This window comes from Atta cephalotes (assembly GCF_000143395.1).
Source record: "Atta cephalotes unplaced genomic scaffold scaffold00001, whole genome shotgun sequence".
Lineage (NCBI taxonomy): Eukaryota > Metazoa > Arthropoda > Insecta > Hymenoptera > Formicidae > Atta > Atta cephalotes.
This window is the reverse complement of record NW_012130065.1, coordinates 12,091,159-12,105,844: the sequence shown is the minus strand read 5'-3', so window position 1 is coordinate 12,105,844 and position 14,686 is coordinate 12,091,159. Positions and strand designations below refer to the sequence as shown.

The following is a 14,686-nucleotide window of genomic DNA, read 5'->3' as shown; positions in this document are numbered from 1 at the left end:
TTATTAATGCTCAAACACATTCTTTCTTTTTTAGTGAATTTCACTGATTATCAGTGCCAATAGGTAATTAATGACTATCCACTGATTCAGATTTAGAGAATAATTAATTACAATTAGAAAAAGAGAGAGATCGTCTTGGCCGTCTTTATCTTTTCTCATTTTTATTGACCATGATATATTTGATATATTAAATTCGGTCATTTATACTATTCTAGAGTAATGCACATTAAAGATTAGTTTATGTAAAGTATTTAAATGGCATAATAATGATAATCACCTTGACAATAAAATTATATATAGATATATATATTTTGTTAAATGTAATGTGTTTTAACATAACAATGTCATTATTGAGTATTTAATCGTTTAAATTAAATTAATACATCTACATATGTAAATACTGTTTTATATTTAACTTCATGTATTTAACTTCATTAATTTCACTTTTAGTACACATTAATCCAGTACATAATACTAAGTAATTAAATTCGCTATTAGATGTGAATAGCGCAGTCCATGTTCTATGTCTTTGGATTTATCATCATGGAATGGTGGAAAGGTGAGAGGGAGAGAGAAACGCACGAGCGGCACTTCGAAAATGAATATCAGTATTCGCGAGACCGAAAATCCCATAATCCTCCTTCCAATTTAATCGAGATTCAATGCATTTAAGAACATATAGCGCACGTGTGTACGAGCTTCATCCTCGCCGGGTCGCGTTCGATATCGGGCTCTTAAATGGATTCACGCGCTATATTGTGCGAGTTTACGACCAGTATACCTCGCTATTACCACGCTACTGAATCACATCGTTTATTTAACACAAATCAAAATTCTCGTTTAAACACACCGAAAGTTGTATATAGTTACCTATATGTCGTATATGTGCGATACGCCAAATTCAACGTTCGAATATGTTCCTGAGAAATATCTTTATAACCGTACGCGTCTCAAAACTTTTCATCGGACTAAGTACTTTGCGCATACATCGCGATTGTGCATCTTTGTCTTCCTCTTTTGTGTTAACTCTCGACTATGCACTTCGTGTCTTAAGAGGCACATTCTGCTGGCGCGCGCGCGAGTGCTTCAAGTACCGTAAATAAATTCTCCACGCAGCTTCCATTCAGTCTCTGTTCTCCTTTGAGAGCTACTTTAAATGCAATAAGCTTACCACATACAAAGGGGAGTAATTTTTGATAATGAGAACATTTGGAATTGAAGACAATTTTTATAATAAAAGAATTTACGCGGAATTGATCGATGCAGTCGCGTTATTTACATTATTTACAGAACATTTTAATTTTCAAGCAATATTTAATTTTGATACTTAAATCTTTTATTTCTTTGATTACACATGTTCCTTTTTCTAAAGAGATCTTTTTTCTATAGAAAAGTTGTTTTTATATGGAAAGGATAATTTTGCTGACGTGTCTAAAAATGTAATTAGATATAGATTTGAAAATAATTTTGTTGGACCATTATATAAAATTATTATGTTTAGGACGTTGAATTTGCTGGAATTAAAACTTTTTGCAACATCGCTTATCATGCTTAAGATTCCTATGTAATTATTTTGATGGTCCAACAAAATTATCTTCGAAGCTTTCTAGTTAAATTTTAGATATTTCAATAAAATCTTCTTAATAATCCTCTTAATAAATTCTTTCTTCTTTTCGTGTTATCGGAATTTATCAAAATTTGTTTTAGCTACAATTCTTTTACCACTCTCATTCGTCTATTTCTAACGAACACTTTATGCTACCGCGGATGCGGTTGAGAGTCGATATGCTCGATAGAGATTCTCCGACTTCGGGCAAAGTTTCGCGCGCTATGTCGAAGTTTATTCGATACGATACCGAGTCGCTCGGAAAGGGATTTTCGCGGGATTAATCGAAGGTATTTCGGGGTGGGGGATGAAAAGGGAAGGAAACCGATCGTGTCGTGGTAAATTTTCGGCGGCACGTGAAGCACGGCGGGCAACCGAAGGAAATTAATTGCCCAAGTTCGCTCGATTTTCCTCGGGTCGTTAAAGAGCCGTTTCTACCGTTAATTGAACCGAGAGGTGATTTTTTACGGTCAGATCTTAATTGCAATTTTAGATTAATCCCCGTTATTAACGATCACCCGGCAGAAGCGTCGCGCGTGAAAGCTTTAACTGCGCGATCGGAAAGATCAAATTTATATTCGTTAAATTCATGGTTCACGGAAGATCGAAACTGCTAGATAATTCCGGCTATGTCCACGTTAGTCGACTTTCGTTCATGGGGTTGTTCCGCACGATGTAACACGGCGGCAGATAATTAATTTCTGTAATTTTTGTTATTACTGTAACATGTTTAATAGTCTTATTTAGTCTTTTTTTTCTCTCGTGTCATATATTATATAGTACGTATTTCCCTTTTCTGCAACATAAATTTTATCGTACATGTTGCGACAGAAAATTCACAAAATTCGCACAAATTGACATACCAGGACACTCGAAAGTCGCAAACGCGCCACACATTCGCGTTTAAACGTAGGTGTGAAATCTTCGTAAAATCGATTAATTGCTATTAGGCGCGGCACTGCTGCTGTTTGATTTATAGCCGAGTTACGTACACGGCACGCTATAAATTAATAATCTCTGCTTGCCACGAACAAAACAGGCTTTAGGATACGGCGAACATTTCGTAGCAATATTGGCGAACGACTAACTGCATGCGAGTCGACAACCGCTTGAATTTAAATCAGACTGGATTAACGCGACTTTAAATTAGTTATAATTGTCGATGACTCTGCAGGTCGAGTTCTACGTGCGAACATTTAATTGCAATTTGGCGGTACTGTGGCTTCAAGGCGACATGCGATTCTCTCATTCGCGTGGATTTAATTTTCACCTCGCGAGCTGCGACGAAGTTGGCGAAAATCGCATGTTAAGCTCAACTAATTGCCAGGTCTGTTTTCAAAAACCGAGAGAGAGAGAGAGAGAGAGAGAGAGAGAGATTTCAGATTAATCCGCAACAATGTTATTTCTTTTTTTATTTAGTTACTTTATTTCCCGTGATGCAATTTGTGAGAAAAGTGTTTGGTGTTTGTAATTATAATTGCATGATAAAGTAATTACGATTAGAAGCTTCATTTTTATTCCTGTTATAATGTTAATAACAATAATAATGTAATTATTATTACAGTTATTATTCAGTATATTAATAAAAAAAATATAAATTATATAGCTATTTTCGGATTTTTCCAATTATACATATTTTTGTGTACAGAATTGTAAATAATTATTATTATTAACATATTATTATTATTATTAACATATTATAGCAGTAATAACCATTATTATATCATATAATTATAGTCATAAATCAAACACTTTTCTTTCAGTGCAGTACGACGTGTATTTTCACTGAACAATAATTAATTATAAATTATTCACAAATTTTATGCAAAATCTCTAACATGAAGTCATAGCTTTAAAAAACAATAGAAACACTAATACGTATATAATTAAAGCAATGAAAACCTGATCAAGCAATTAACATTCAAGAAATCACATTTACAAGCAGCTTTCTAATAATCTTCTTAAGAGTTTTACAATATTCTTGTTTATTTTCTAATAAGTAAAAAGATTCTATTTTATTTTTTCATGAAATATTTTTGCAAAAATTAAATTATTCAACAAATTTTTTATTAGATTTCATTTCTAAAAATTGAACCAATCGATTCAACGTAAATATCGACAATTAATTAATTGTATAGAGAGAGCATATTATTCGACGAAAAATTTTTTGCATATTCAATCAGTACCGCGATAGATCAAACTTTGACCGCAGCAATAACTTTGACGAACACTTATTATTAAACTCACCTGCGCTGCAACCATGCCTTGTCTCAATCTCTTGAGATCTGTGTGGCTCCAGGCGCTCCGTGACCAGGGATGAATGTCACTTAAGTCATCAAACCTGAACTCCCTTAGTTGGTTCTTCAGAAACTTCCGTATATTCCAGGGTAGGTCGTTGTGTCTGAAAGAAAATGCGAAATATCGATTGATATATGCATACACGCCGCCCGTGACTTTTCTATCCTTTTTAAGCTAAACATGACGTGCTACTAAAACAGTGGATAAATTATTCGGATAGAATATACATTCTTCAGGCATATGTGATGTGAAATATATGTATTTCCGTGCGCGGAACTTCCAAATACTTTTCCAATAAAGTTGTTTTACATGAATGCTCGTGATCCTCCGACGAAAAGACAAAGCACCACGAGTGTCACGATTTCTTAAAAGAATCAGTTAAAAACTTGGATGTTAGCAGAATATTTCAGCTACTATTTGTTAAAAGTTTTATAACTTGTGCAAGATGCATTCATTTCATTTCTCATTGCTTGTTTGAATTTATAGTTTAAGCTTAATTACTTCTGGTGTTAATCATACTTCAAAACGAGAATATTCGATGTCCTGTAATTTTGTTCTACAATATAGTCGAACAAACTCTCAGATAGCCAAAGTTTAGCCTTTATAACAGCATTATCTGATGTCCAACTTGAGGTGGACTCGGTAGCTGTGTCAAACTTATTTTCCGCGAAGTTATACAGAGGATGCTTCACGGAAACAAGAGTGTATTTGCATTCTTGTTGAGATGAAACATGAATTTAATTCTCTCTGACGTGTTGGATACGTTTAAACTTTATTTTGAAATAAATATTTATTATATATTTTATCAAAAAATGGAATTTTTGATATTTAATATGTACAAATACAGGATCTCGCATTAACTATGTGGAAAATTGAATTCTGGCGAAATAAGTGTAATTAGTTTTCATATGTAATGTAGCTTATCGTGTAACTATAACATGTTGATCAAAAGATGCTATACAAGACTCAATAATGGATAATTTTTGGGCTATGATTAAAGATCTATTAAAGATGTAAAATTTGTGCTTACACAACACCTTTGAAACATTATAATTAAAGTCTTGTGTCTCTTATATCTTTTGTTCAATTATATTATATGCGAAAACTAACTCATTTCATCGGAATTCAATTTTCCACATGATTAGTACGGGAGTCTATATCGCATAATTGAAAGATTTTAAAAGAAAGATCATTCTTTATAAAATGACGGCGAAAAACATAATAATAAAAAAATCTCAATATATTTTTTAATCTCAATATATTTTTTATTACAAAATATATCTTTTTATTTTATATATTAACAACAATATTTATTAACTTTAAACTTTTAACTTATAACATATGAAAAATTAATTATTGATAAAATAGAATACAATTATATATATGTATAATATTTATCGACAATGTTTGAATAAATTTCATTCAATTTTCGTAACTACAAAATCAATACTATTCTGATTTTCATATTAATATTTCCATATTAATGAACATAAAATAATGATATTATAAATTAACAATATAAGCTTTATCCATTTAATTCATTTTATTTGCTTTTGTGACAAATGTTTCAATGTTTGAACGTATAACGTGGTGCGCGTTCGCAGAAAGGGATATATTACATATTACGTATCACTAGTTATCTGATCAATCAATATTTCTCTCATGAACGGATGAAGAAAGCTTGGACATCGCGGCGTATAGTATCGGAAGAGACGCACGTTCATTACGCGCACTAATTGTTGCAGCAATCGTTCACTCGGCACGAGGTTGAAATACGTTCGGTCAATTCGAAGAGGTACATACGTATTACTGCGATAACGGTTTGCCCGATACGTAGCGCGTTACACGTGATCTGTTTTTGTTATCTATAACTGCGTGTTTCCTAGAAATGAAAATGATCAGAAAAAAAACTAGGAATTTTGAATTAAAAATTCAGTGAAAAAAAGTTTTTTTTTGTTTTTTCCTTCAAAGTTGTTTACTTGGATATATATTTTTTAAACCTTTTATTTCATTTTCACGCTGTGTTATTGTTCTAGAATTCAACTTTTATATTTATTCAAAAAATTTTTGTAAAAAGATAGCTTATAAAGGTTAAATAAAATGTAGAACAATGATTAACTGACAGTGATTATGGATATAAGTACATTATCATTCATAATTGTTTGAATAATATTTTATATTGTTTTTTATGATTTTAAATAAGTATTGCATATTGTTGGTAACAGAAATAATATTTTATTAGAATAATTGATGTTGTTTTGTTGTATATTTGTTGTAATTATACATATTCTGAAATATAAATTAATGAATAACATTTGTCGGACTATCTATAGATATTATTATAATGTACTTTTACACTTTCTGGTGGCAAAGAAACATAAAATATTATTTTGAATGGATATTGTTTAATATTTTTTTTAACTATTAAATAGTCAATTCCATTGAAAACCTATAATAAAAAAGCGTTATATTAAATAAAATCTTTAGAAACATCATCATCGTAATAAATTATTCAATATGCTTCTGTTCAATATTCCGTTTAATATTTGTTTTGAAACCAAACAGTTATGGATATTTAAATTTAACATTTAAGATTTTTTTTTCTGTTTTCGTAACTATTTTTTATGGACCTTTAAATATGCGATTACATTAAATATGCGAAAACCCATAAGTATTATATTATTAAATAAATTTCTTTTTTGAAATGTTATCACAATAAATTATTTAACAAGCTTTTATTTAATATTTCGGTTAATATTCGTTTTAAAACTAGCAATAGTTATTTAGATACTATTCAACTTTTTTTCCATAACATATTCTTTATGAATCTTTAAATACAATTCTACCGAAAAGCCATGATAAAAAAGTGTTATAGTAATTAAAATTTTTATTTTTTAGAAGTATTGCCATAACAAGCTATTTAAAGTGCTTCTGTTCAGTATTCTGTTTAATAATTGTTTTGAAACAGTTACTCTTTTTTAGAAAAAAATTATGAATAAATAATAATAAATTTATATTCATAATGTTCTTCATACATATAAATTAACAATAAATAGTATATAATATACTGCCAATATAGTGATTTCAAATTTCAACTGGCCGACACTTGAATTTTTCTTTTTTTTTCTTGTAATTTGGAATGTCAATTTTAAGATACTGAACCATACTTTTCTTTTAAACATTTTTGTTTCAGAATTTTATATTTTTATATGAAACAGTGCATTTTTCTGATTTCGTTAACTATAATTAGTTACAACAATTTATAATTTGTTATTATAATAATTGAATTTATAATTGAATATATAATTGCACAAATATTTCTAAAGAATTTCTAAAGATGTCAAAATGAAGAAATTGTTTAATAATTTATACTTGTAAATATATATACTTGTAAAAGTGATGAAAATTAAACCAAGATGCGAATGACCGGATGATGTATCCAAAACTAATGTGTGTACTAAGAATTAAAAAATCTCACTACACTATGTATCATACTGAATTTTTTAAATTGTTAATTTATTTGAACATATTCAATTAAATTGTTTAAAATTTATCATAAAAATGATAAATTTTATTTCATAAAAATGAATGTGTTATAAAAACTTGTTTTATAATCGAAAGCACCAGTCAAACACATATTACTTCGTATTAGATACGCATATTTTTACTTACTTCGTAGACATGCTAGATCTTTTTCGTCCAACTTAAATTTTTTTGACTATTCTAAGTTTTCAAAAAAAAAATCTACGAAAATTCTGGATGATTTTTCATCTCTGCTACTTTGACAAATAATTATTTAATTCAAATGTTAGAATTTTATTTAGTAAAGATTGAAATTTATGCTAAGAAATTTGAGAGTGAAATTTCGCTTAGGTAAAAAAAAACCCTAATATGAAGGGTTGAATAGAAAATATAATTGGAGAATGATATATGTATGTGTGAATATATTTACCTTTATTAATAAAATAATTCTAAGAATGTAAAGAGCGTTGAAAAAGCATTGTAAAAAGTTGGGTATCGATGTTAGACCAAAAAACCGTTAAGCCGTTTGAACGTTAACAGTCCAAACCGTCCAAGGTCGCAAGCTCCTATGTAAACACCTCGCGCTACGTCACGCCGTACCACGTCGTGCCACCCCACTCCGCTACCCGCCGGCCACCGACCGCATTCCTCATACGAACGTCGCAGGTGGGTGACCGCGCGCGCAATTGTGCGTATCTTTTCGTATCGAACGAACGCCATACGAATCTTAATCTCGTGTATTGTGGGCAATAATTCATGTAGCATACCTATCGTTACTACGAACGTTAATAGTGTACACGATATTCAATTGTGATTATAACTGTGTATGTTTCTCTCATTACTCTAATCTCTAATACGCCATTAGTCTAATTTCTTTCGTACGCCTATTATTCGCTTCGCGTGTAGTTTTAAGTCGTGTGTGTTAATTTTGTAGATACCTTGGTTGGCGGATGCGAAACGAGGAGTGAAGGACATTCTACAATGTGCGTTGCAAACACCCGTTGCCAGTTAAAACGTTTGTCGCGACAATCAATTAGAAGCGCGAATTAATAGTATTATTTATGCTTCTAATAAATGTTTCAACTGACAATGGTTGTTTGCAATGCATTGTAGAATGCCCTTCAAAGTCGTGAGTGGATTTCGGAAGCAATCGAGAGCGTTGAAAATTGGAAATGTCGGTGAGTATTGAGAATCGGGAATGCCGAAAGATCAGAGTATTTCGGGTAATTGTTGAGTTTAGCGTCCGATAAAGTTAGGCTCATTCGACGCGTTTTTGCATAAAATGATCGAATCTGACAAAAAGTGTCGCTTTATCATGTGAATCGAGGTATTAAAGTTGATGATTCGATCTATTCAGGTTAGAAAAGCAAGCAGAGAATTTTTGTTTTAAAGCAGAGAATTTGTGTAATTGAAATAGAAAGACACTATGTGACTTACGTTTCTAGCTTTACATGTCCTTTGATGTGATAGATTTCCTAATTTGATATCTGTCTGACTTTAACAATAATATCTCGGTTCGCGGCATAGAGCGACACTTTTTTTGCCGGATTCGTTCATTTCGTGAAAATGCGTCGAATAATCCTAATTTTATCAATATCGGAGGTGGTGAGAAGGTTAAATCAACAATTATCTACAATGATACTCCATGTGATGACCGTTCTTTCGTTATACTTCAACACGCCATTATAGTTTAATTTCCTTCGTACATCTCATATTATTCTCTTCGTGTGGTTATATTCTATGGTTATCATTGGTATGCGTTAATTTTTTTAGATGCCACTGGCGGATGCGGATTGAGAAGTAAAAGTCGCGAGTGGATATGGGGAGTGTCAAAAATCGGGAATATCGGAAAAAAATGTTCAATATTGAGAATCGGGAGTGTCGAAAAACCAGAGTATCTAAAATCGGGAGTATCGAAAATGTATAGTATTGAGATTCGGGAGTGTGTCGTTAATAGTTTTCTCGCATAATCATAATTAGTCACGTTTTATCAATCGATATGTTTCCGTGAATGTTTCAAAAAATGGCAGTGTCTTGATCTTCAGGAGTCGACTTGGATGCAGAAGCGGGCGACGCCGAGCAACGATCATTGGCTGGTAAATAAATTTACTTTGTTTTTAAATTAATTGCTAGAGGCAATTAATTTTGTCGTTGATGCTTATGCAATATATAAATAATTTCAAAGATCAGAGAGTTTCTTGATTACAATTATTAGAAAATTAATTAAATTGGAAATAAATTAAGTAAAAATAAGTGAAAATATAATTTTTATTTTTACTCAGTAAATAAATTGTATACATTAACAATTTTTAGAATAAAATTGAAAAAGTGAAATTAAAATAAAATAGAATAATCTGTTATTGTATACAAAAAAAAAATAAGTGTTAAATTATAATTAATGATCGTATAAAATTGTTTCAGATGCAATATACAGCATGATGCCAATGCAACATGGTGAGTGAATTTATTTGTTACCTAGAGTGATGCCCGAATTTGCATAATATGTATTATATGTACATAAAATTCACGAATCAGAAATTTGCGTGACAGATATCGGAAATTAAATCGGACGAGAACATCGACAATTAACCCGGATTCATAATTACACGATGTGGAATGTGTGTTATTAATTATATAACTTGAAATATGGGTTATTTATTTGCAATATTAAAATGTAAGAGCAGATTATTTTTGTGTGCTGAAAACTAATCATAAAATTTCGATTGTCATTATTTTAAAGTATAAATAATCTATTGCATATAAATCTATTTCTATAATAAATAAAAAATATAATCTATTTGTAAACAGAGATTTATCAATAATATAAAATTTTGAATGATTATATTAGCAATTTACATTATATTTAAGTTTTTAATTTTTTTAATATATAGATATAATAAAGTTTCTAATTTTCTAATATATATTCTTCAAGGAGAAAAAGAAATACATATATTAAAGATATCATAATTGAAACTTAGAATATTGCATTATAAGCGTTTTAAGCATCCAGATTTATTTATATAATAGTGAGTTTCTGTATACTTAATCTACTTTGCATACATTCGGGCATTACTGTATCTGTATTTTTGTTAATGCGTATGGTTGATGCGTTCTGACACACGCTTCCGTCATTCAAATTGATGTTGCATATGCATTAAATGATAAAGCAATTCTCTCGCTTTCGAAGAACGCGTTTCTCATTCACACGTTGTGCGAATGCAGATATTCAAATATCTTTTCCTGATAATTTATACATCCGGTGACAGACAGAAATGGATTTTAATCTCATTGTTAAACTATTTCAAAAGTTCTATATTATTCTAAATCAATCAATTCTTGTTAGTATCGAATCTCGCTTAATTCCTGTGAAATTGTTAATTCAATCAAACGAAAGAAGCACACATTCGCATTAATAAAAATCATTCATATCTTTTTTCGTATTGTTGAAATTTTCGGCGGTAAAGCAAAAGTTATCTAATTGCACAAGAAACATATATTGACATACTGAAAAAAATTTCTAGTTGGAAAATGGACAAATCAGAATTTTCTGATTAAATTTATTTGAATTCTAATGAAGGTAACTGGAATTCTCTAGTTGATACAATATTTCTGATAAATATTTCTATTAAAATTCTTATTTTTATATCAGAATAATTATATCAATCAGAATTCTAGTTATCTCAACTAGAATTCTAGTAGATTTAATCAGAAAATTCTAATTCGTTATTAATTTCCACTAAAATGATTTTAATCCAATCACCATTTTTCTCAGTGCGTATTTAGCGCAAGATAAATTAGCTCCTCTCATGCCGAGACGCTAAATATTCTTTGTATTTCCGGAATTTACTCTAATCGCAAGTCAGCAGACAACAGCATAGTTTGACGTAAAGGAATTTCTGGTGCTCGGTATATATATATATACCGACAACAGGGTGGCGCGCGTTGGCCGTGTGGTCGTACGCGTGGATTGTTACTCTAACAAATCTGCCTCGAATCAGCGATGGATCTGCCGTACGTTTGTAACTAACCACACCATACCCTCTCAAATGCACTTTGCATGCGGCGCGATAGGTGCCTAACTTCCAGCAGAATTAGATAACCAAACGAGCATTCGCGTACCAACACCGGGCGTATCCTCCGCATGTTTCCCCATCCGGTACGAGTGATAGTTCGATCGTTTCTGGAATATGCGAGTATTAGCAACGTGCGAATGTCCGACTTGATTTAAATTTTGTGCGCTATTCTGCCCGACAGCGGCTGAGTGCATGCTTATAGTTTTATGGCAAATCGGACGATTTTATTATCGAAGCAGATATGCAAACTGCGAGTGCGATCAACTTCATGCTACAAATAGTTTGAAACATTTTTTAATTGTTAGACAAAAAATTGACAAAAAATTTGGCTATAAAGTTTTTGGGTTTGTCAAATTATTCAAGTTATTTTGATGCCAACATGACATTAAAGACGTCATTTTGACATCAAAATGATAATGAATAACATCAGCTTGCAACCTGGATAATAATATATATTTAAAAAAACTTTGAAATATTTGTTATATCAATTAAGTATCAAAAAGACTGCATCAAAAAGTTTCCATCTTAATGATTGATCATCAGTTAATGAATTGAAGATATTAATATTTATTTAATAAAGTGTAACTATGTAATTTAGAGTTTATTTCTTTTATAAATATGTACAATATATGGTTTGATAAACACAAAATTTTGTGGCCAAACTTTTTTTGCCTTTCTGTAAATTCTGTCTTCTAGTTGATCATAACATTTTGAAGCATTTATAGTGTTAAGTTGATGGCACTCTACATCGCGTCCTTTTGCACACTTTAAATTAATGCTGGTTAGCTGCTATTGTCTCTCGTTCCGGGATGCTTCATTTCCGAGAGAAGGACGTTTGCTAAGGAGAGAAATAATTTCGTGTTGAGAGGGATAAATTTAGCAGTAGGCCGCTCGAGTTAGTAAGCCATCTGCAAATGCATGTGTACTCTGGTCGGCTAAACAGATACAATGAGACTTCCTGTGTGCATAGAGAGACCGAGTCCTTTTGTCCATTGGATCATCCATGCAGGATAGTGTGACCAAACGCCGGTAAAGCCCTTTGTTTCATGTGGGCTACCACTCACGCAGCCTCGAGACACTCGCGTTGCACCGTTCGAGAAGTGCACGAGAGTATCTATAAAATGTACTTTGGCAAAGCACATATAATTTCATGTGTGTAATTCCAAGTTCTGCATTAATCCTTTAATCGAAATTGTACTCCCTTTGTGTGTCCAATGATTTACTTTTGTCGTACCGAGTACTAGACTGCGAAAACGACAATGCGATTATCGCTTGGCTTAAAACACTTTTCGGAACGGCCATTAACGACACATAGAAAATTTTTAGTAATTCATAAAAGTGTCCGCGGGATTTGGCCACCAGCCAAAGTCGTGTTTGTATTCGTCGATGGCGATAAAATCGGTGTACTTACTCGTTTTAGTCGCAACAATTTATTCTCTACGAGTAGAATAAAAAAAAGTGAACTACTTATGTCGTAAGATTCTTAACTTACTCGTCTTGGTTGCACAATTCGTATATTTGTCAGAACTTGTAATACAATTTTATCTCGCATTATAATGAGAATTTATGATTGCATTAAAAATTATAATGTAATTGCAAAGCAACAATTTAAATATAAGGTCAATTAAATTAAACGAACAAAAATTAGGATCGACAATAATAACATTTATTCTCACGAAGAATTGTTTACATATAGAATGTTTCAAGTTTACTATTTACTTATATATAGTAGTCTCTCTCTTCAGCCGTATAAAATTAATAAGCTTAAAAAATAAATTAATATGTCCTACATCATAAAGAAATTAATGTGGTTATAAGAAAGAATGAGAACCTCATTTCACTTTCCATTACAATTTTCGACGCAAAGATACAATACTCCTAATAATACTCCTTACCCAAGCAGAACAACAAGTCATGATAACATCAAACTGCTATTTAAATGAATCGAAATGAATGATTGAAAAATGATTTTTAATGATCATTTTGGAGTCATTTTGATATCATAATGACTTGTTGTTCTGCTTGGGTTATTAACAGATAGTCAACGTAAATGCCAATGAGGTCCATTCAGAAATCAATTCTTCAGTAGCGAGAAATATATAGTAGTGTCAGTAATTTTAAAATAATATATATAAGATATCTCCAAATCAAAGCAATATGAATGTACGTAATTAATGTCTAGAATCACGGTCAATAAGATTGCAAAAATATTAATCGTAACATAGGGAAAAAAAGCAGACATCTTCTTTATCGCACAAACAACAAATGGCGATTTTAAGGTTGCATGTTATTATAAATTATCATTAAAAATAAATTAACTAATTAATTAATAAATTTAATAATTATTATTTTACGATTACGAATTATGAAAATTCAGATTTGATTGAATTCTGAAAATATTAGAGGGATTATTTAACGTGCGATTTACAACGACGCGTATACTATGCTATTCAGCGAAAACGTAGTGTAGTAATAATTATGACGGTATTTTCATACTATTAAAGTACATTTTCGTAGACTCCTCATACATATTCAACAGAGGATGGAGGATGTGCCTAAGAGGCGAGATATATCCGATAATTTTGACTTACATATAATATCAAAATTTCTGCATTTGCGAAAACGCAAAAATTGCAAAACAATTTCACTCGGCGATAAAATAAGAAATAATAGGGAATTTCTCTAAAGGATTTTACGCGGCAAACTATATATAAATGTCTATTGTAGTCGACGTTCCTACAATTTCCTACAATTTCAGTGTAATTTAGTTACATATCCAATTTCGGTGAAACGATGTCAATTTTATCTCACAATTATCGTTATCGTTTTTTCGCGATGACGATTGGTTATCGATGGCATATTTCTCGTACGCAGATACACGAATCGTGGGCTTCGTATTGATAGTTCGACATTTAGCGGCTATAAATGTATACCGTGTAAAATGATTGATTGAAAGCAAGTAAAAGTTAAAAGTGGAAGAAAAATGCGGAAGCGAAAATGGAAGCTCGGGAAACGGAAGATTGGGTGCGATGCAGTAATCTATTATATAAACTGGTCTATTCAGTATTCAATCAAATTCAATCATATAAGATAATGATTATTAAATTTGCAACGATGATTAATAGCAGTTTATAATTATTGCGTCAATACATTGCCGTAGAAGAGATGAGTGCCTGGCATTTTCTAC

At 31.2% G+C, this 14,686-nt stretch overlaps 1 protein-coding gene across 1 annotated transcript in view; it reads right to left on the bottom strand.

The window, feature by feature from the left end:
* Positions 1–14,686, bottom strand: part of LOC105627166 (dipeptidase 1) — an 88,694-nt gene that overhangs the window by 60,642 nt on the left and 13,366 nt on the right. Inside the window, exon 2 of the mRNA XM_012208456.1 lies at positions 3,854–4,007. Within this exon, the coding sequence (XP_012063846.1) occupies positions 3,854–4,007 (154 nt within the window). The remainder of the gene's footprint in view (positions 1–3,853; positions 4,008–14,686) is intronic.